This window comes from Cervus canadensis, chromosome 12 (genome assembly GCF_019320065.1).
Source record: "Cervus canadensis isolate Bull #8, Minnesota chromosome 12, ASM1932006v1, whole genome shotgun sequence".
NCBI classification, from domain to species: domain Eukaryota; kingdom Metazoa; phylum Chordata; class Mammalia; order Artiodactyla; family Cervidae; genus Cervus; species Cervus canadensis.
Window position 1 is genome coordinate 42,518,350 of NC_057397.1, and position 24,363 is coordinate 42,542,712.

The 24,363-nt window shown below is 36.1% G+C and overlaps 1 protein-coding gene across 1 annotated transcript; it reads right to left on the bottom strand.

The window, feature by feature from the left end:
- Positions 1-14,825: 14,825 nt before the first annotated feature.
- LOC122451074 (myelin P2 protein) lies at positions 14,826-19,629 on the bottom strand. Its single transcript, XM_043483602.1, has 4 exons — positions 19,286-19,629; positions 17,219-17,391; positions 16,907-17,008; positions 14,826-15,881 (listed from the first exon to the last, which is right to left on the bottom strand). The coding sequence occupies exons 1-4, from the start codon at positions 19,356-19,358 to the stop codon at positions 15,831-15,833; spliced, it is 399 nt and encodes a 132-aa protein (XP_043339537.1). The 5' UTR covers positions 19,359-19,629; the 3' UTR covers positions 14,826-15,830.
- Between the last annotated feature and the right edge of the window lie 4,734 nt (positions 19,630-24,363).

Consider the following 24,363-nt stretch of genomic DNA (forward strand, 5'->3'; position numbering starts at 1 on the left):
ATGGTTGGATGGCATCACTGACTCAATGGACACGGGTTTGGGTAGACTCCGGGAGCTGGAGATGGACAGTGAAGCCTGGCATGCTGCGGTTCATGGGGTTGCAGACAGTCGGACACGACTGAGCGACTGAACTAAACTGAACTGAGCTTCTCTGCCTTTTCTAAATCCAGCTTGAACATCTGGAAGTTCACAGTTCACATACTATTGAAGACTGGCTTGGAGAATTTTGAGCATTACTGTACTATCCTGTGAGATGAGTGCAATTGTGTGGTAGTTTGAGCATTCTTTGGCATTGCTTTTCTTTTGATAAAGAAAATGGAGCCAGAAAATCGTTAAAGCCTCGATAGTAGGACTAAACAGATTAGAAAAAGCAAAATATCTAGTCATTCATTCAACATATATTTCTTTAGCACCAACTCTGTTCTGGACTGGAAACTACATATTCAAGGATGATAAAGGTAGACAAGATTCCTGGTCTCAAGATTCTGCACTCTGCTGAGGGAGGTGGGCAATAAACCAGTAAACAAAATATATAATAACGGATAAAGATAAATGCCATAAGATAAATATATGGTATATTATGGTGAAGAATAACAAAGGGGCATTGACTTTATATAAGGCAGTCCAGGAAGGTCTCTCAACTGGATAACATTAAGGCAGAGACCTGGGGAAGACACAGGACTTGGAAAGAGGAGGGAAAAGAGAAGGCCAAATAGAAGAAACAAAAGATTGGAGTAGAGAATATGTGCAGCATGCATAGTAAGTTTACCAATAGCAATCAGTATATTTTGTTTGCTGCATGATTCTTTGAAAAGTCTCCATGCTTTAGAATTTTTACCCAAGCTGCCTCTTGTTCTCTGTAGCTTCCATTAAAAAAATATTTTAATTGGAGAATAATTGCTTTCCAATGTTTTGTTAGTTTCTGCCATACGATGCGTTAAAATTTGATGGCTGAGGGAGAAAAATAAATACATAGACGTCCCAATAACAACGTATTTCAGAAATGTACAGATCAAATTACTGAAATGTAAAGAGCAAAAGTGTTAGAAGATGCTTCATTTTAGTGGTATTTTTAGTAATCATGGTTGTAGCCAGTTTTTAATTGTGTTCCTAAAACAGATCTTGCTTTAATTTAATGGACATGCTCTCTCTCCCATATTTACCTGGGTATGTGTTTACGTTATAATTGGAAGAATTATCTATTCCTAGTTCTGCTGGACTGGAAGCAGGGTTGTTTTTTCCATCTCAAGTGTAGGGCGCGCTTCCAGCTTGAACCCCAGGGAGTTCTGCACGACTATATCTGGAAATCTCATTGGCCGAGCAGGTAGCTGTGCAGCCCTTCCGTGCTTTCAATGCATCACCTCCTTTCAGAACGGATGCTTAAGATACGATGGGAATCTTGACCACTCCCTTTGTGTACTGACCCTTTCTTCAAATATTGAGGAAAACATTTTGAAAATTGTATCAAGACGGTCTGATTCTCAATTAGAGAACTGCTGAAATCTGCCAAGTTCACCTTTCACCCTGAAAGTCGGGGGGGAGAATCTGAAGATTTTTGGTGATGAAGTTTGTTATTTCAAAGATGTTCTAATCCTTTTGTCCTTTCATGGGTCATCTGCCCAAGATGTATATGCATTTTGAAACCGAACACTTAGACAAAGAGGTTACGGCTCCCAAGAAAGCATTTGACCTTTCCTTGGGAACAGTGTGCAGCTCTTAGCTGGTAGGACATGTGTTGTCAGTATGTAAAGGTTGGTGGCCAGGCCTGGCAGTGGCTTTGGCAGAGAAACTCTTCCTGGACAAACTGACTTGTCTTTTCCTAATGGAGAAATTCCAAAAAGTGAAGCTGCAAGCTTCCTGTTTGGGAAAGGTAATATATGTTTGGAAAATTTTGGATAAAGGCAGAACTATTGATAAATCAAAGATGATGTTCACCTGGAAAGAAATATCCTCAGAAAACATGGTATTTGACTGACCAATGTGAAATCGTATTTGACTGACGATGTGAAACTGACGTGGACTGGGTGCTGAAAATTCCTGGAGGAATTGACAGCCTGCCTCCCACCCAGTTCCTGCTGATGTGCTTGGTGAGAATTGCTCACAGGGAAAGCTCTTAACACAAGCGCAGCTTGTTTTCCTGTCTTCCCTTGTTTGTGATTATGTTTAGCTTCTAATCAGGAAGAGGTTGAATATCTTTAAGAAAGTCTAAAAGATTTGTTTATCTGTCCCTGTCATTGGGGGATGAAATCTTTGACTAGGTGGCTACAAATAATGTGATTAATTTTCCCCTAGCTTTACTCCAGTGACTTCCATATATACTTTAAGTTCTAGATTTAGTCTACGCCTGTGTCCTTCTGCTTTAGTTCTTCTGTCCATTCATCATGGCATACTAGCAAAAGAAGCACTAATTTTAAGTCGGAAAACCAGTTGTTTGTGACTTGGAGAGTGTTGCTGAACATCAAACCATCATAATTTCCTAAAATCTGTAAAATGAGAATTGTAACCCTTGCCTCTCTCAAGGATGAAGCAAACATCGAGTGGGTATTGATTATGAAAGTATTTTGTAGATTGTAAAGGCTTAAACAAATGTTGATTGTTATGTATTTGCCTTATTTTTGGCTTGAGGGAAGAGGACTGATTTTAGATTGCTAATTTCTTGGATGATAGAGGAAAAGTAGAAATGAAAGTATCAAAAGAGGTTAATGTCCTGAGCTCCCCTGTCAGTAGCCCAAAGTGTATCTTTAGGAGGATATCCTATATACTTTTGTGTGCACAGAACTCACCTGGGAAGATCTAATTAAATGCCAAGTTCTGATTCAGTAGATCTGGTTGGGGCCTGAGATCCTGCATTTCTCAAGGTTCTCAGGGCATGCTTATTCTTCTGGTCCCTAGACTGCATGTTGAGTAGCAATGGATCAAAGAGAATGAGGAAATGGGAGGAGGTTAACACAGGTGAGGGAAGTGATGAAGGAAGAGCCTCCCTGTCTCTCATCCTTGCATCTTGGTACCATATTGGTGAAATGGCTTAAAGCAATAGTAACATAAGAAATCTTTCTGCTAATACTGTTAAGTATCCAAACACGGTTTCTTGTTCCTAGTTGAGTCTATTTCCTGAGAAGTAAATCTAGCGCAAGAGGTACATAGAAGAAATTGTGGTCTAACTTGGAACATATCTACCTCACTCGTGATCTTTTACCTACACAGACTAGGAAAATGTAAAAAAAACCACTTCATATTCTGTCAACTGGGAACTGATCCAGTGGTGATAAGATCATGAGTTCTTGTGACCTTAGCCATATTCAAGGAGTATTCTCTTGGGACCCTAGTATAACATGTCTTGATTGGACATTGTGAACTAAACATCCTTGTCGTTCACATTTAGAACCAAATAACTTCCTTCTGGAATTTGCACAGTGATTTGGTCATCTGCCATGATATTATGTATTGTTCAGAATAATTTTCCGTTACTAAGGTCAATTCCCCTGATTTATAGCTATTTGTAAAAGCTGGCTCACAAAAGGGGTAGAAAAGTCAAGAAGAAAATAACTTTATAATAAATGACTCCAAACAAGGAGCAGATGGTGAAATTCTTGAGATACTGTAATAATTCTGTAAAGATATAGGCTGATGGTATGTAGCTGTTGCTCATTTTTATTTTGAGACAAAGTGCTATCTCAGCTCTTGTTTGGCTACCAAAATAATCGCTCCTGAAAACGTTCTGTTGTGATCTGTAATAAAGTTAAACAGGCATAAACTTTGTTCAGGCATCATTCTCTAATATTTGCTGCTCACTCTAATTGGAGAGCCAGGACTTCAGTTGACATTACCTATATGGAAACATATAGTGAATTATCTACTTACACAAATAACACGGGATCCTTTAACTTGCTGTTTTATATTTTAAAAAGAAAATCAGACACACTCACTTTGTGAGTGAATCTCAACTGTACAGTGAGAACTCTACCCTGGGTTTTGTCCACTGTAGTTTTAAAAATCATTAATGTGGAAAATATAAGAAACCAAAATTACTCAATAGTTTGGTTATATCATTTATTTTCTATTTTTTTTAAGAGGACTCTATGAGGCTGTCAGCTGAGTGTGTGGTCTGTGTGACGAGGTAGTCTATATCCAAGCTGGTAGCTGTTGCTGGCACCCAAATTCATCTCAAGCTTAGTATTAGGCTTTATTGCCCTAGAATGATAACTTCTGTGTAAGGGGATTTTTACACACGGCAAATTCTCAATCTGTAATCACTCAGAGTTCTAGTACTGAGTCTTCACCAACTAGCTTTGCTATCTCTGTTCTTAACTGTACAGAACTGAAAGAGGTTCCCCAAGCCTCCAAAAACATGTTGTGGGATATGGGCCAACGGTTGTTTCCTTGCTGGGATGGTCTCTTCATTCAACACTTCATCTGACTGCAGGGGTCAGTGACTTTGCTACGCCTCCCCGTGGAGTGGAAAGAGTAACTTCCAAACTGATCACAAGTTGAAGAACTGCTATAAAATACAAAGTCTCAGGGTAAACTCATTAAACGTCTCCCTTGACCTACCCATGAAGTGTTTTTATATATATTTCTTTTAAATAAACTTTTTACTTTGTGTTGGGGTATAGCTCATTAACAATACTGTGATAGTTTCAGGTAGACAGCAAAGGGACTCAACCATACATATACATGTGTCCATTCTCCCCCAAACCCCTTCCTGTCCAGGCTGCCTGAAGTGTGGTTTTCACGTCACGGCCATGATTCAGGGAGGCCACAGTGTGAGACCCACTAGAGGAAATGGGTTACTGTGACTACCTCTCTGTTTACCAGAGATCATCTGGCATTAACAACTTTCCTATGATATCTGTAAGAATAATCAAATTGGAAGAATAACCAAATTAGACAACAATTTTTTTCCTCAAAATAGAAATATTTTAAAATCAATAATTAATAATTACTTGGGGAAAATTAAAACACAGAAAATTGTGCTTACACACCCCTCCCATAATTTCATCCTCCAGAAATAAAATAGCTAACATTTTCTGTGAGCACTCATACTTTCTTCATATTCTTGGCAAATAATTCAATATTTCACTTTTCTCTCATCTATAAAATGGGAACAAAAATAGTACCCATCCCCTAGGACTGTTTTGAGATTTACATGCATTATTACCTATAAAACATATAGTTTAGTGCATAACAATAAACAGTTAATAAATATTTACTAATATAATCACTATATGTACATATTTACAGTGAGTACATATGCATATTATTTCCAAAAATGGGATAAAACTTTGCTATGTTGTAACCTTTTTTCACTCAGAAATATGTTGAGGTCAACTTTCCATATCAGTAACTGTAGACCTATATCTATTATTTTACATTGCTGTGTAATATTCTATTATACAAATGCAGTTTTAAAACTAAAAACCTAGTCTTTCCTTGATCTTCCTCACTGGCACATCTTTGCAAATTTTCTCAAACTAAGTTCCTAGAAGTGAAAAGTGTCAAATAATACACACTTTTAAAAAGTAAGTGTTTTTAATAGCTCAGCTTAAGTAATTTTAAACTCCTATAGCTCAGCTTAGCTTAAATTGGCTTAAAAAATGCAATTTAGTAATCTTATCTGATGGGAAAATGAGAGAAACCTGATATGTGGCTGTATGCATTGTGGTTGTAAGCACCGACTTTGAGGAAGCTAACTGACCCACTATTCACTAGTTGCATGACCTTAAACAAGGTCTCAACCACTCTGTGCCTCAGTGGCCCTGTTGTAAAGAGGGAATTTTTTAGGGTTAGAGTTGGGATAAGAGTTAGGATTGGGGTTAGGGTTAGGTTATGTAAGAATAAAAGAGGACTCTGTAACCAATACTCTAAGAGTACTGCCGAATTCATAGTAGAAGCACAAAAAATTTTATTGAGCTTATTTTTTGCATAGAGTGAGATAGAAAAGGGAGTAATTGCCTACTGAAATTACTCTTTATGTAATTTAGGAGAAGTAATACAAATTTTCAGAACTTTTCCTCAAAGAACTATTAGAAAGCACTTAATTCATTAAATTTTTTTCTCTCTCCCAGTGGCTCAGACAGTGAAGGGCCTGCTGGCAATGCAGACCTGGGTTCAACCCCTGGGTTGGGAAGATCCCCTGGAGAAAGGAACGGCAACCCATTCCAGTATTCTTCCTGGAGAATCCCATGGACAGAGGAGCCTGGGAAGCTGCAGTCCATGGGGTCCCGAAGAGTTGGACTCGAGTGAGCAACTAATGCTTTCACTTTTTCATGCCATGTAGGTTGTTAAATTAACTGACTGGGGTGTTTCTAATGCCTTGGCAGTCCATATAAGTAAACCAAAAGCTAAGCCTGTTAACACTTCAAGATTAAGAAACTGGAACCAAAGGACAACCCATAACAAAGAGACAACTGGGCTTCTCTCAAGAAGGCAGACGCTTAAGCTGCAGCCAATTGAGTACTTTCTTGCTTTGCTCCCAGGTCTCTTGAAGCTCCTGTTGGTGGAAGGCTCCTAACCACTTTCGGTTTATTGTTACCCGCTTAGAATCTATTTTTGCTCAAATAAACTCATACAAATTTTTTATTTTTATTTTTATTTATTTATTTATTTTTTTTAAACTCATACAAATTTTAATACGCCTCAGTTTATCTTTTAACAATGTTGATATAGCGTCACTGGAGGAAGTGCTTTGATTTGTTGTGCAATAAGAGACCGAATCATCTGAGCTAAACCATCCAGGACCTGCTCCTCACAGAGTGCTAGGTTCTGTCAAGCTATTTGCATGCTGCTTTAAACTCTAAGACATGAATAGAACGAAATTTTTCCTTTGCTCCAGCTGATGCTTGGCAACAGACATAAAAGAAAATAACGTTTTAAAAACACTGAAAGTACCAGCTAAAAAAAACTTACTCTACATTGTTCTTTAAATAGGATATGTTTCTGTTTCCAGGACCTACCCTTTTAATGTACTTAAGGTGAGGTTGCAGGTCTAAGTTTTAATTAAAAAATTTTTTAAGTTAAAATATATATTGATAAAAAAATATATATATATATATTGATGTTGGTTCAGTCTTCTTCAGACTCTTTCAGTTAATATCTTTTTACTCATGATGTAGACTACTTAAAGAAGAAAAAGTAGAATTTTGCTTTCATATTTAAGGGGCTTCCCTGACCAATATCACTTGGTAAAAACAGAAAAGCCTGCTACCCAGAGTCATAAGTGTTTCTACTTTACCCCCCAAATAGGAACTACTTGATGTCTTCTTTTAGCACAGGAAGATTTCCCTTGTATTTATACAGCCCTGTTCTTGGCAGATCTGTTTGGTTGTGATTGGTGATGAGACTGTGATGAAAAAGCAGGTTAAAACCCTGCGGCATCCAGGTCTGTGATCACAAGGCAGGCAGTACCCCCTGCATACTGGGCCCCGCTGGGCTACACAGCAGTCACCACCTAGCAGCCCTACGGGAAATGTTGATTTGTGTTGTGAATGCCCAAGCTAAAGAAATGGAATGATACAAGCTCTAAGGCATCTTCTTTGCCCTTCAGGTTTAATTCTTAATGAAGAGGAATGGAAGAGCAGAGGATCACTCAACATTCATGCATAAGAAGATCATGTCAACTACCTTCTTTAGACCTATCCTTAAACAACATAAAACTCATGAACATTTTATTTTTTGTTCTTAATTGACCTCCCTCAACAGGTATCCCTTCTCCCCTTCTCACCTGACTCTTGCTCACTGAGTTGTTACCTGAAGGTTGGACCTTTGATCATTCATCTTTCTTCAGAAGTAATGTTTTGAATGAATGACTCCGCCCCTTGAATTTAGATTGTGATCTGCTTGTAGAATGTGGTGTTTAACATATTGTTGTTGTTAATGATTGCTGTGTAGAAAGAGTTTTTCTATAATTATTTTACTATATTCATTGGGATCAAGAAAACTGAGTGGGGGAAATAATTTAGTATTTCTATCATTTATGTATGAATCATACTTTTATTTTCTGAGTTAATACTGCACATAGTGATAGGCTCCATTGAATATTTGGTGATATTGCTTTTTTCTACTTCTTTCTACTCTCCAAAAATAGGTGTGTGTTCCTTTTTGTTCACTTGTGAGTTATTTCAGTGCTTACCTGGGAGTTATTTCAAATACCTTCACTCCATTTCTCACTGATGACCTATTGATGACCAGAGAGTTTTGACCCAAAGGAGGCAAAGATGCTTCAGTTTAGACATTTGCTGGCTGTAGAATGTGCCAGCCAAAAGTGACCTCACACAGCTCCCAGATGACTCAGCAAAACAGATAAAAATCAGCAGGAAGACTGAATGGATCTCCGTTGAAACCTGCAGGAATTCTAGATTCAACGAACTATAAGTACAGTTCCCAATTACATGGAAAACTGAAAGGAATTTATTCTTCTGTGCTTTTCTGACTGTTCCGTGTGTCCTTTCCTCTCAAATGTTGTCATAGTCACATCAACAATTCAAAAATCTAAAATCAACATGAATTTTCTACATGATAAGTACTGAGGATGCAGCTGGAAATGGTAATTCCAATCTCTACTCCATGTTACAAGTGGAAATAGATCTTCATCATATTACTAATTCGTGGATTCCCTGGCTTTTGTGACCTCTGAACAAGAAAATCCCTTGGCTTTCCTGTGGAATCAGGAATGTAACAGGAAATCTGTTAGGTCAGGTTTTTAACTCTCTCTGTTATGCATGTGACTTCCCAGAGAAACAGAAGCAGACAGATTTCCTGTTTATAGTGCAGCACTCCAGACCAGTCATTTCAAGAGGAAAGAAGGGAAAGTTAGATGTGACAGCACATTACAGTGGCATCTGGTTGCTTTCTGTTGTCTGTAAAATTCCTGGGAAAGGATTTACCTTTTGACTAATCTGTGTAAACATCTAACCATCTGTTTATTTTCAAACTCGGCATGGAGAGAGCGTCTGTGTTCAGGAGACTGTGGTCAGAAGGGGTGAAGTTGTGCTCAACCATGCATTTATCTATTCAGCAAATATTTGCAAAAACCTCTTCTGGGAGTTAAACACCGTGGCCTGGAAATTATTTAAATCAGAATATTTTAAATGAAAAATTTCTTCAATTGCGCTCTCAATCTGGAATTGTAGATGTGAATACATTGCTATATTGCAGTGTAACACAGTGGAGGGAGTTATTAAGTTCTCCTCCTTTGAGACAGGATAGAGAAATCAGCATGGGACTGATAGTTCTTGAAAAATGATGAGGAATCTATTGGATGGGAAAAAGGGTGAGATGGGAAAGCAAAAAAATATAAAATGCTTATTTCTCTTTCTATAGAACTTTCAGAAGTTTGAGAAGCAGGCAGCTATTAAAATAGCTAAAACATTTGCAAACATAATAAGGTTATTTGAATATTAAATAGCCAATTACATTGATACAATTATATAAAATTTAGAAATAATTAGGGTCTTAAAGATCATCCAGATAAGACACTCTTTTATTTTTTTAATATTTATTTATTTATTTGGCTGCACTGAATCTTAGTTGTAGTATGTTGAATCTAGTTCCCTGACCAGGAATCAAACTCTGGCCCTCTGCCTTGGGAGCATGGAGTCTTAGCCACTGGACCACAGGAAAGTACCAGATGTCCTTTTAAAGATGAAATAACTGGACCATGCAATGGTAAATGATTTACACAAGGTCACCCAGCCGTGGGGCTGTAGAACCAGGATCCTAGCCCATAATTTCAGATGTTGAAGCATCTTATCTATTCAGTTTCCCTTTATTAGTGGAATGTATGAAGAGTATAACATATTTGACTCTATTCACTTTTCTTTAACAACTAATCATTTAGGAACATGATAAATAGAAAAGGTCTTTTTTTTAAAATTTTTTTTAGAAAAGGTCTTATATACAGTCATTATTTGGAGTATTCTTATACAGAAACAAACAAAAACCCCAAAGAACCTGTATGATGAATATAGGAATTCATATTTATGTGTTAGGTAAGAAGAGACATAGTAATATTTCATGTATGAGTAATGCTTTACACTTTACAAAGCATTTTCATATGCACACTATTTTGTCCTCCCATATCAAATGTGTGGGGTGCCATTATTGCCCCCATGATACTCATTGGGGAATTGCAAATCAGACTTTTTGACAGAATGCCACACAGGTTCAAAGTAGCAAAGTCAGGGTTCAAATCCATATTTTTCCACTACAGTTGCAGGACCCTTGCTATTAAACTCCCATTGTGTCTCTAACACTTGAAACATTCAGTAAATACCTGCACCTTCCCATATCAGTCAGGTATTTAGTTAACAGGCTCTGTGACCTAGCAAGTTTCTGGAAGCTTTCATGGACACTAAGCAGCTTAGAATGTGATCTTATTTTCAACAATGTACAATCTGGTTGAGGAAGATGGTACTTGAATAAAATGAGGCATAATACGAGATAGGTTTTAACAAAAAATCAAAATTTGTACCAGCTTCAAGTTTAGTTTAAGCTACAGGAGCTTCTCTTGTAGCTCAGCTGGTAAAGAATCCACCTACAAAGTGGGAGACCTGGGTTCGATTCCTGGGTTGGGAAGTTCCCCGGGAGAAGGGAAAGGCTACCCACTCCAGTATTCTGGCCTGGAGAATTCCATGGATTGTATAATCCATGGGTCGGACAAAGAGTTGGACATGACTGAGAGACTTTCACTTTAAGTTTAGTAAGTATTCTTCAGATGCCAAGTTACAACAGGGGAATACAAGCCCGCTGATGATTTATTTTGTAAATCTTAAAGCTGAACTCTTACCTTCAACATATTTTGCATTAGTTACTTGTGTAATGTAATTTATAAGCATTAATAATCTGAGAAAAATGTAATTATAGAAAAATATTGGTACTCTAATGCTAGATTGTGAAAAAATTCATGTTCATCTTGAATTTTAGCTATAAAGTGGTATTATTTGATCTTCTTCATGGGTATGAAACTTTAGACTTGTCACAGATTCAGTTTTCAAAACCCTTTAACTGCAGACATCCATTCTTTGGTGGAGTTGAAATATTCACCTTGCACTACTAGACCTATTAGAACTGTTGCACAGGTCAGTTACTATGGGCAGGATTTTATACTTCAATAATAGTGCCAGAATTTCAATCCAGTAACTGGGATTTGAGCACACTGCATTCCACTAATCTATTTTTTTTAAACAGTAAAATATGAGAAATGTTATTTCAAAATGTAGTCCTGTACTACTTTTTTTTTTTTTTGAGTAATTTGAACTTACTTTCTAAATTCTGCTGGAAGGTGATTTATATTCTGTGAGGTTTAGCATTATTTTAATTTGTTTTCCCTGTTGATCTACATTTAGCTATTTTTAAACCTTCACTTTTCCATATGTCATGGATAACAGCCAATTATGTCGCTCCCAGTGAAAATAACAAAGAGGTAAACACTGGCTTCCTGCTTACGAAGGACCTGATTACATCTGAGTTGATTTTATGGTAGTATTTTCACTATGTGCTGCTATTTAGTGTCACATTGGGGACATTTGGTACTCCTGATTTTTTTGTGACATTTTACTCCATTTTAATTGACAAACATGGGAGAGACTACATTAAACGTCTAACTTTGGAAGACTTTTTGGCACAGTGATTCTGAAGTTGGCCACACACTGGAATTTCCTGGGGTGTTTTCAGAAAAATACTGATGGCTGGGTTTCACCCATCACCCAGATCTTATGACTTAATGGGTCTGTGATGCTGTCTTGTGTTAAAACTTCTAGATGTTTAAAAACTTCTAGATGATTCTAATGTGCAGCCATACTTAGTGAGGTACCACCTGGTTTAGAAGAAGTCATCCTAAAAGCTGAGCAGCAATGTCTTTTTAAGAAATCACCAGGTATATCTCTAGTCAAGAATTAGAAATATTGTGGTCAACATGAAGCTAAGACTCCCAATAGTAAAATCCACGTACTATGTTACTTCTAGGTAGTGATATGCTAGTAAGAGTTTAAAGCTGTCTCAAGAAACAAAGCTCTCATTGATTGTGTTTTGCCTCTTTCCATGATGTAAATAAATATTCCCATCATGGCTGATTTCAAGCTACTAGTGGTTTAACAACCAGCTTGCCAAATTCTTGAAAATCTATCAGCTCTTGTGAAACAATTTGAGCCAGCTCCAGCACACCACTGCTGCTAAAAGAATGACTTCCAGAAAAATTGATACCAGATAAGTTATTTACCCTTTGAGGATTAAATGTATTTATTTAGGTTTTGTTTAGCTCAGAGTAGATAATCATCAACTGACGTTTTAAAAAGTTTGCTTAGGTTAGCAGTTATATAGCAATGTTTGTTGGATTTTCTTTGAATTTACCTCAGTAGGATTTTTGATTGTTTTTACTTTTGTGTAAATAATATTCTTAATAAAGTTAGTCACTTGGTATAGTAATCAATGTCAACAGCTCTGAGATCCTGTGAAGTTCTCATCTATGTGAACCTCATGTGCATTACTAGGTAAATAATAATAACAAAGACCCTTCTTTAATGCTTTTCTTGTGCCATGCACTGTTGTAAGCACTTTATGTATTAACTTATTTCTTATTTACAACTCCTTGAGGTATATTCTATTATTAACCCCATTTTCACAGGTAAAGATACTGCAGATCTGAGAGGTGAAGTAACTTGCCCAATGACACACAGCTAGAAAGGAGCAAATTGGAATTTGAACTAGGCAGTTTGACTGCTCTTAATCAGCTTACATAAAAAAATTAAGAATCAAAATAATTTTCTGAAACTATTTTTGAATCTAATTTTTCCCCCTCCTCTCTTCTGGTTGTTTGAAGACCTTTTTTCAAATCTAACAATATGTAGTACCTGCTGAAATAATTACTTCATCTTCCTCATTATCAGTGTAATTCCACTTTTCCTGTCATGAGAGCAAAAGTTCCTGTGATTTTTGTATAATAATACAATTATATTTATTGAGGAATACATTTTATGGTGAGTCATATTACCACAGACATCTAAAAATAACACCATAGTTTTTAAAGTCTCTTTTTTATGGGTTTATCTGGCTGGAGCCAGAATATAAAAATTGAAAAAAAAAAACCCTCGGTTATGATGTCTCCCAGACATGTGTTGACTGAATGCCCAGAGGCAGAGAAGAATCAAGTGTAGCTTTAAAAATTATTTGGAAAGTTATTTGGAAATAACTTCAAAGTTGTATAAAATTTCAAGAATCAGATTACTTCAAAGACAACACATAAAGCTCTTACTGAGATTCATCTATTGTTCAGTTTTACTCCATTTGCTTTACCTATGGCTTTTTCTCTGTATCTCTAGGTAATGTGTATCACACACATAATCACACCCAAAATATTTTTTTCTAAAAATTTTGAGAGTAAATCATATGCATTATGGTTTACTATTCCAAAATAGTTCACTGCATAGAGGGAGATTCTCTTGCATAATCACAGTAAACTTCTATTTGTATCTAATTTACCCCTTATATTCCAATTTACTAACTAACCTAATACTGCTGTTTGGAATATTTATTTTGCCTCTAGTACAGGATCCAGTCTGGGATAAATTACTGCATTTAGTTGTCAGGTATTTTTAGTTTAATGTAATCTAAAACATTTCAACAGAGCTTTTCTTTGTCTCATGGGACACTGACATTTTTGAAGAATTCCATCAACACCTCCTCCTCTTTTATAACAGAACATTCTTCATTTGGAATTTGTCTGCTGTTATCCTCATGGTTAGATCCAGATAAGGATTTCAGGCCAGAATACTGCATAAGCCACGTTGCTTCCTTCTCAGGATATCACATTTGAAGGCATATGATTTTCATTTACCCTTATTGATGAGGGTTATTTTGATGAAAAAAGATGTGGTCCAGGTCTTCTACTGCATGGTTATTGTTTTTTTCCCTTGTAACTAATAAGCAATCTGTGTGGAGATATTTTAAGACCAAATGAATATCCTACTCCTAATCAAATCTTTGCTCTAGATTTTGCCACCAGGGAAGTCCTCTAGATTTTACATCCGTTGACAATTGTTATCTGAGCCAGCTTTGACTGAAATGGTTGGAAAAATGTGTTTTTCCAATCCCAGCATTTTTTCCACATTTACCAGTCAGTCTATGACATTCTACTGTAAGGATGACACTTTCTTCTCCTCTCTCTCATCCTCTTTTTCTTTCTTTTTCAGTGTATTCATGGATTCTTCTCTTTCTCCCAACGTTTTATTAATTTATAATTTTTCAACTTGTCCCCATTTTGGTCAGTTGAGAGTACCCTCAAGCTGACGCTGATATTTTGGTGACATATCTCTATTATTTTTTTGAAAACATCCTTAATTTCTGGCATAAAAAGATATTTTACACTTATGTTGTACCTACTCTGCTCTCACATAGCCATTTCTCTAAGGAACCATCATTCCTTCTAGTGGGGAATATATTAGACACCAAGATCTGAGTGCTGGGTATACTCATTCCCACAGAGTTGTCTTTGCTTCTAAGTTCTTTAGGTAGAAAAATCTAAGAAAAATATGCATGTGCATACATACCCATTGATATGATTTTACATTTATTCCAATCCATTTGTACCTGGTTCTCGCTTGTCTCTCTTCTGTCATATTTGCTTGTTCCTTCTTCCAGAAGGAATATTCTAGCTGCTAACAACATCAACACATCTTCTCATTTGCTCAATCATGTAATATATCTGAAATAGTTTTATTACTTGGGCAGAATGTTACCCTATTCTTACCTGCCAAAAATAAGTTGGACTCAGTAATTTCATGCCTAGTTAATATTCAAAAGAAAAGGAACTCATATTTCCACAAACAGCCTTATACAAGAATGTTTATAGCAGCTTTATTCATAGAAGCCAAAACCTGGAAATAGCTTATTGTCTTAAGAGACGAACGGATAACTAAGCTGTGATATATTTATACAACGGAATATTACTCCATGATAAGAGGGAACAAATTATTGCTGCATGCAACAATATGAATGAATTTTTAAATCATTATGCTGACTCTAAAAAAGCAAATAGAAAAGAACACATAATGCATGATTCCATTTATGTGAAGTTTGATTACAGGCAAAACTAATCTATGGTGATAGAGACTAAATCACTACTTGCTTCTGTTGGCGCTGGGACAGGACAGGACATTGACTGGGAAGAAGTATGAGAAAGCATTTTGGGATTAGGGAAATGTGCTATATCTCAATCAGGATGTGAATTATATGAGTGCACGCATTCGTCACAATGGTTTGAACTCTATCTTTAATATCTGTTCATTCCACTGTCTGTAAATTAGCCACCTTGTCTATGACCACACCACCCTGAACATGCCTGATCTTGTCTGTAAATTAATGCTTAATTTTCAAATTGGTTGGAGTAGTAGCTGCTATTTTTAGCTGAAGCTAGAACTCCTCATTTTAAAACAGATTCTTCTAGTTTGCCTCACTTCTGATCCTCTAACCCCCATCACTCTCCTGGTTTTGAATGCATTTGAACTTGCTACTCTGATCAATTTACTTACTTCCTTTTACTATCATTGCAAATATTTAAGATATAACATAAGTTAGAAAGTCACAGATAATCAAATAACATTATCCGTTCTTTAGGTCTGGCCAATATACATACTTTAATCTTTAATACAGTAAAGACATGCATACAAACTGAAAATGTTTAAATAATACTGAAACTTAGATTAGTCCTCAGTGTAAGACTTTGCTTATCTGATCTATTAAGAGCAAAAACAAACTGCAGTGTAGGCAGGTCTTGTCAATGGAAACAGCTGATTTCTGATATCAGATGATCAAATATCACTTCAGTAAGGAAACTTTTCTCAAACCTTCTCATAAATTCTGGTGCAGACCACATCCTTCATCTTACATTCCTTAATAAAAAAGAAAGAGATTAATTGAATATCTAAACCTCAAACTAAGGTACAGCAAATTTGTATTAATAACAGATGTTATAAGAAATCTCATAAGATTAAACTCAGAAATCAAATATCAATATGTCAGTTGATATCTGGGAGTTCAGAATCATGGCTGTTGAAATAGGGGAAACAGTTTTAACATTGATCTAAGTTACAACAGAGTTATATTTTTTAAGTGGCAAGTTTTTATGCATTATTTGCACAGATTGAAAGCTATTAAAACAGTGGTTTTCAGGACAATCTGCACATTTGCATCATCAGGGGAATATTTAAAAATACCAATGGCTCCTCCTTCCTTAAGAAATTTGCTTTCAATTGATCTGTATTGGGGCTCTCATATTGGTATTTACTCTCTTTGTAGATCTGCTGTGGAGCTAGGGATCAGACCCTCTGTACTAAAGGAAAAAACATTCAAAGTACCACATGAATCTATAGTCAATGTATGTGTTGATTAGTGAGAATAGCACCTCAGACAAAAAAAAATTGTTAGAGATCATCTCATATAACCTTTGTCATCATTTTTATCTGCCAACTACAAAAGGTCTCCAATGAGCTCAGTTTATATTGATGACATGTTTTAGTCCAAGTTACTATGGATTCTTGAAAACAATATGCTTAGATATCTACAAATATACTGCAACTGATCGTTTTGCAATGTGCTTTGCTTGTAAGACTTAGACTTGCTTTTGCTTTTCTCTTTGTGAGTCTAACATAACTTGTCCATACACTAAAAAAAAAAAAAAAAACATCATTTTTAGATGTTTCTAAAATAGCAGATAGGTTTTGTCACTTCTAAATTCTTGAATCTGAACCTGAAGTACCTGTAGATGACTCTATAGTTTGAATATCAAACATTAACTCTGCCTTTATTCTTAACCATTTTTTCCATTTGTAGTCCAAAGAAGAAACACAGTTTTGAAAATAACATAACCATTTTCTCTATTTAAATAGCATTATTTCCATAGTTTAAAATTACTCACCACCACCATTTTCCCATCCACCAACTTTCTCTTTATTGTTGTCTCTTTGCCATCCCATTTCTGTACTTGATTCAGTGAGCCTCTTGTCAAGGTTACAGTGCTCTGCAAAGACACATTCATATAATTGAATTTCTAGGACTTTGATTAAAGAAGCAGTTCATTCAGTATTGAATTATTTTCATAACAGATGTTTCATGAGGCACATTTATTTTTCAACAGAATACAGTGAGCTACCCTTTTGAACACTAGTGGGAGTAATCTGTCTCAAAGCAGTAGATGGAACTAACTTTGAAGAGAAACAATAAAGTTTACCTTTGTTTTTCTATTGTCAGCTGTGGTTTCTTCAAATTCCTGGCCTAGCTTGAAGGAGATCTCTGTATTTTTAAAGGGACTTTCAGTTCTTATAGTTATAATATCCCCTTTCTTGCTGATGATCACTCTGGGTTTGGCTAAATTTCCCAGTTTTCTGGTGGCTAATCCCACACCTGAAAATCAAGATAGTGTTAGAATTTTGTTGATCAAGAGAGCATCTACTTAAAGGGATTATATGGGTGATTATAATTCTATACTCAGCTGTGCTTCATGTGTGAGGTGGCAGATAATATCACTTACTACTAAGGACCTCCTCCCATGTTTCATCACCTGATGGAAACACATGTCCACCAACTTGGATATTTAAAATTTCGTTGTTACAAAAGTAATGTCTGAAGATTTTAAACACAAAAGTATTTAGCCTAAATAGTGCAAGTCATCTACTTTTACCTCATCCAATCCCATGCTCCATTAAGAAATACTAATTACAGTTTTGTATGGATCATTCCAGACATTTTAGTTTGTACAAATAAATATTGTAGATATATTTTTTTTAATGACACTGTGACCTATATATGCTCTTCTATGATTTTTTTCCCTCAGTAATATATTATAGATATAGATAAGAATTCCTCCCACATCCTTGATGGAAACTCGTTTCTGAAAGTTTTTGTAGCCCCTAAATGTATTTGTACCAGTGCAACTGTTGAAGATAAATAAAAAAATTAAAAAAATATATTTTTCCATTTGATAGCAAAACAAAATTAGACTCAAGTATCATTACTGTATAACTTAAGATTACAGAAATACATAGAAAAATAGAAATGTGAAATGAGAGAGATACAAAAAGAAAAAAATAGTTATATATAAATATACATGTATTTATAGCTATATATACATAAAGAAGTGTGAAGAATTAGAGTCAATAAAGGATTATGAACTGTATTCTTTTTTTCTAATTTTGATTAATTGTTTCTTATTTGATGTGATTTTGGACTATGTTTTTCCAACTAAACTTCTGCAATAGAGCCTAAGAATCTACATTTTACCAAGCCTCAAGGTGTCTTTTTGCACTTTAAAATTTGACAATGATTCAGTTAGGGAGTCTTTTATCGAGATGTTCTTATATTTTGCTTCTACCTCAGCCGTACAGTGAAATCCATAGATCCAACCAAACTTAGAGTATGGATCTAGTCCCATAAGTTCCCATAGTTTTCCAGGCAACACAACATGATTTTGCTTCTTTTATCTAAAAATAGAAGCCTTCTTATAAGCTTTCTGAATAGGTAAAATTACTGGTACTTTGATGAACATAGAAACCTGTGGTCATTGGCTTCTCTCTCTCCTTATTTATACAGCTCTGGAAATTTCCAAAGACTATTCATACCTCTTGTGCTCATATCTATGGAACATATCCTAGAAATAGTTGCAAATAAAGCTGATGATGGTCATGACTAGACTTTCTGTCTCTATCCACTGTATGATATTAGTGTAACCGAGCTTGAATTCACTGTCATAACACACTTCTTTTTTTCTCAATAACTTTCCTAGACTGAATATCCTGCTTTATGAAGCATTCACTTTTCACAGTTTATCCACATACTTACGTAATAACAGACAATCTAGAAGTAGAGAAAGAAAATTTCTGGCTTAGCTAAAGAGTACTTTTAAATTGAGGTTTTCCATTAACTTTAGTATATTTAACTCTTTACTTCATGAGCACTTTAGTTGTTATAAAGCTAACTTTCAGAAAAGCCAAAGAACGGGTTGACTAAGTTTCTAAGATTTCTTTCCTCTGGGTTTGAACCAAAATCCTATTGATATGAAACTGCTTTTGAAATCAGTAGGCATTCTAATGCATTTAAGCAGCTCTTTGAGTTAAGTCTATTAAAATTGCCACAAACATAGTGAAAATTATCTGATTGACACAATGGATGATTAATCCCAGAAGAGGACTGTAAGCTGTGCAAGCTCCCAGACTCCTGGGAAAGGAGTTAGAAGGAAATAGTCAATGCATCTTTCTCAAAAAGGATCTTCTCAGTTAGAACAACAAAGAACATTTCTTACCCAGAGCTTTCATGTACTCATCAAAGTTCTCACTGGAGACAAGTTTCCAGGTGCCTAAGAATTTGTTGCTCATTGTGATGGATGAGAATTCAACCCAGTGATAGGTGAGATTCAGGAGACTCAAATGAGATGCTGAAGCCTCAGAAGATTCTTTTCAAAGATGTCTGAAGCATGTGACTCTCACAGAGACCCAATAGGGAAAAGCAGTGTCAGGACTGGGCAATGAATGGCTCTTAAATCATCCACTGGGACAAAAGAAAACCTCACATAATGTCTCCTTCAGTCTCCAAAAATGTTTATAAAAATCAATGAGAGTACTATTTGAATCTTTAAAAATTTTGGTTGATCTTACATTTTTAAGAAGTGCTTCAGTCCTTAACACTTTGAAAAAGAGTCCATAAATTGAGCCCTATGCTGTATAAATTATATGAGCATGAATGAATGAATATGTGTGTGTGCGTGTGTGTGTGTGTGTGTTTAGGCATCTCGCTCACTCTCAATCCTGAGTCTGCACAATTAAGAATTCTTATTGAAAGAGAAGAAAGAGAGGAAAAATGTCCATGAATATTGTGATAGTTGCCTCAAATATGTTGTGGGAGAGAAATGCAGGAGAACAGTGTGAGGAAGTATTCATAGGTAAAGGAGGCTTGGAATAGTTGGCATATCCAAGGCAGGCAGAGTAGGCAGACAATACGGTCAGTTTATTACAGCAGAGCACAGAAATTGCTTTCATGGGTGAATAAAAAGTAGCACTAAAATGCAGTGTTTGACCATAGCAAAGATTTTAATCTTAAAAAAACCTTTTAGGTCCTAATTAAGCAGGTTCTTGGTTAATACAACAAGTTTAAGTCCTTTAAAATAAGTCTACAGTTTACAAAGGATATTCTATAAAAATAATATATATTGAAAAAGATAATAATATATTGAGAGCTCAATAGTCACTGTGCTAAGTGCTTCTTATGGATTATTTTATTTGATCCCTTCAACAACTTCAAGAGTAAGGCATTATTAATACATCCATTTTACCAATGAGAAAACGGGAACTTGGGGAGGTTAGGTAACTTGCGTCCAAACTTGAATAAGGAGAGGTATGATTTGAACCTGGTATCGTTTCTCAGTGCATAGATGTCAGACCATTATTGTACACTGCTTCTGCTATAATGTATATACTGGAGGTCCTGGCCAAAGATCAAGCAACACTGCCATCACCATGACTGGATAGAGACATTCATTCTGCTTAAACAGTAAGAGAAGTGTGACTTCTCAGCTGGTCCAGTGGTTTGGAATCCACTTGCCAGTGCAGGGGACATGGACTCAATCCCTGGGGTGGGAAGACCCTAAGTGGCACAGAGCAACTGAGCCCAGGAGCCACAACCCCTGAATCCATGTGCTGCAACTAATGTAACCCGCATGCCTAGAGACTGTGCTCTAAAACAAGGAAAGCCACCAATGAGAAGGCCGTGCACCACAATGAAGAGTAGCCCCTGCTTGTGGAAACTCAAGAAAGCCCACACAGCAATGAAGATCCATCACAGACAAAAATAAATAAATCATTTAAAAAAACAAAAGAGGTGAAAATCAAAAGATGACGTATCCAGGTTATATGATACTTCAGACTCGCAGTCTTAGACCAACGGGAGCAAATATGAAAACACTTTGAACATAAGTGTGGCTATTGGGAATATCAAGTTGATACCATACCCTTTCCTAACAGGTTTTTCACACTGACTTTAATCCTGGCCTTGAGACAATGGATATTGCCAGGTTACATGTTTAGTACACAGTTTGGCACTCTTCCCAAGAATTAAAATAACCCATTATCAGTTTACCCACAACAGGTAGAATCACTGACCTCTAGGTTTCAGGTTACTGATACCATAGTTGTACCATAACCATTGCAGTTATGTGTTTAGAGAGTTGTTGGGTTAAAAAAATGCAAAATCATATACAGTGGGTCCAAGTATCATCTTAAATTACTTGTGCCTGGATAGCGCAAGGTGGAAATGAAATAGTAACTAGAACAATTCCTCTGTTAGCTGGCTAACCCAATCCTAGGCCTGAAGAATGTAACTGGAGGAAGTATATTGTAGAAGAATAGAAGAAACAGCTATGAAATAAAGGGTTTTTGATTAGCAAAATGTGTTATTTTCTAAAATACTTAATAAAAATGAATAATGCTAGGACTTGTGTCTTCAAAAATTTAGGCATTCTGCCTAAATCTATATGTAGATTCTAAAAAGATAAACAAATGAATGTATATATAAAAATAGAAACAGACTCACAGATAGAGAAAACAAGTTAGTGGTTACAAGTGGAGAGGGGGAAAAGCAGAGGTGCATGTTAGGGGTGTGGATTAAGAGATACAAAGTACTTTGTATGAAACAGATAAGCAACAAGGATATATTATTTAGCATAGAGAAGTATAGCCATTATCTCTTCATAACTTTTTGGAGTATAATCTGCAAAGTGACTGAATCATTATGCTGCTCATCTGAAATTAACATAATGTTGTAAACCAACTATACGTCAATAAAAAAATAAACAACCATGCCCATAGGGTTAATTCTGAACTCTCAGCTCAGTCATTCTTCTCTACCTTTGGAGTGACAGTCTTTAAATTTCAATTAAATCATTTTTCCTGACATTTTCTAGTATATCTTCATTTAGCGCTCACTGCAATTAATCATTTAACATGTTAACTTTTATTAATTTTAGACATTACTTCATTAATACGAATGTCATGCACTGTAGTCTTGATTCCATGTGTGTGGAGATAATGTGTGATTTTATTCACATGATATAAAGTAAAAGAGAAGAGTAAAAAAGCTGACTTCATGTCCCATCATTTCATGGCAAATAGATGGGGAAACAGTGGAAACAGTGACAGACTTCATTTTCTTGGGCTCCCAAGTCACTTCAGACAGTGACTACAGCCATGAAATTAAAAGATGCCTGCTCCTTGGAAGAAAAGCTGTAACAAGCCTAGACAGTGTATTAAAAAGCAGAAGCATCACTTTGCCAACAAAGGTCCATACAGTCAAAGTTGTGATTTTTCCAGCGGTCATGTATGGATGTGAGAGTTGGGCCATAAAAAAGACTGAGTCCCAAAATATTGATTCTTTCAAACTGTGGTGCTGGAGAAGACTCTTGAGAGTCACTCAGACAGTAAGGAGATCAAAGCAGTCAATCCTAAAGGAAATCAACCCTGAATATTCTTGGAAGGACTGATGCTAAAGCTGAAGCTCCAATACTCCATACTTTGGCCACCTAATGCAAAGAGCCAACTCACTGGAAAAGACCCTGATGCAGGAAAAGATTGAGGGCAGGAGGAGAAGGAGGCGACAGAGGAAGAGATGGTTGGATGGCATCACCAACTCAATGGAAATGAGTTCGAGCAAATTCCGTGAGATAGTGAAGGACAGGGAAGCCTGGCATGCTGCCATTCAGGGGTCGCTAACAGTCGGACACAAGTGAACAATTAAACAACAACTATTCATATAAAGGTCCAAGTACTTAACCCCATGCATGTATACAGTAGGTAATCATTTGTTTACTGCCTGAATGAATAAATGAAATGTAAATTTTGTACTTATGAGGGGTTTTCTTTGCATTAAATCATATAGCAAATGTGAAAGCATCTAAAATTCATGCTTATAATCAATAATATGATTCTTCTAAACTTCCTTTTCTCTTCTTCTCTTCCTTCCATTTTTCATACACTCTAGAGTCATGGAAAGAGCAAGGCTGTGAGTGACACTTCAGTGTAAAACTTAGTTGTAGTACTCATTCCTTCATTTAATCACTCCATTGGTCAGTGGTAAAGCAGATGGTTCTTTCCTTATTCAGGATGACACTATCTTATGATAGCACTAGGAAAGTGCATGTAAAATAATTCCAAGGTTTGTTGTACATTTGCTCACTGCATGCACACAGATAATTGCTCAACATGAGTTTATTGAACTGAAGTAGCACTGGAGATAATATGGTGAATGAAACAGCAACTCTTCCTGCCCTCATGGGCCTTATACTCCAGTTAGGAAGACATGCGTTAAACAGACACTCAGAGACATTTTAGAATATGCAATTATAATTTTTTTTTATCATTTGCAGATGGAGACAATGAATGACACTAAAGAGTCAGTGAGCCATTTCTATGTTGGAAGATACTTTTCATAATTTCTTACACACCAGATACCCTGAGACCAATAGTCTTATTTATCTTCAGAACTCAGACACTAGGGCATCTGGTGCTCCTCCAGACATCTATTTGACCGAGTGTGACAATGGCAATTCAGGCTTGATAACTTCCTCTTTCATGTTGCAAGTAAGTGATTTTGTCTCATCTTAAAAATGCTGAGATTAAAGTTGTTTTCTTAACGAAAATCATTTCTTGGCGCTTTCTCAGCCACCAGTGGGTAATTGATTTTTTAGTTACTATGGTGACAGTTGCTTATGCTGCCCAAAGGAAGTTAACAGCTTTTCTTTTGTTGAATGGCAATAAACAGAGGGAAGAAGTAGCTTGTCCTTCCTCCAAACAATGCAATTAGCTTTGTTTTTACCAGGCTTGGACATACATGGCTTCTTTTCCAGAGACTGGTTTAGGATTTCACATCATTATTCCCAATAGAACACCTGAGATCTGGTTACTCATTCACTGGGGAGGTAACCAAAGACAGAATTTCTGCATTTCAATGTTTTTCTCTAGTCATTACAGCACAGAAAGAGCTTGTCACAATTTTTTCTACTCCATTTGCACTTCTTCTTAGAGAGAAAGTGATATCAACAGCATTAAAATAGGTAGTATTTTTCAGGCATTAGCACAAAGAGCTGTAGGAAACTTTTCAGGACTCAGCCATCTGCTCCCTTTTAGTCTATGGGAGAAGGCAGTCTCTTCAAAATAATTCACTTGCGAAGCATAGTGAAAAGTGTGTGAGTAAATGTGTGAGTGTGTGTGTGTAGCTTTATTTCATAAGGAACAAATATAAACTCACAAAAATTCAGATGATTTTCTAACCATGTGTTATCCAGATTGACTACTTTATTTTCTTGATTACGTTTTATAAAATTTTTCAATAATT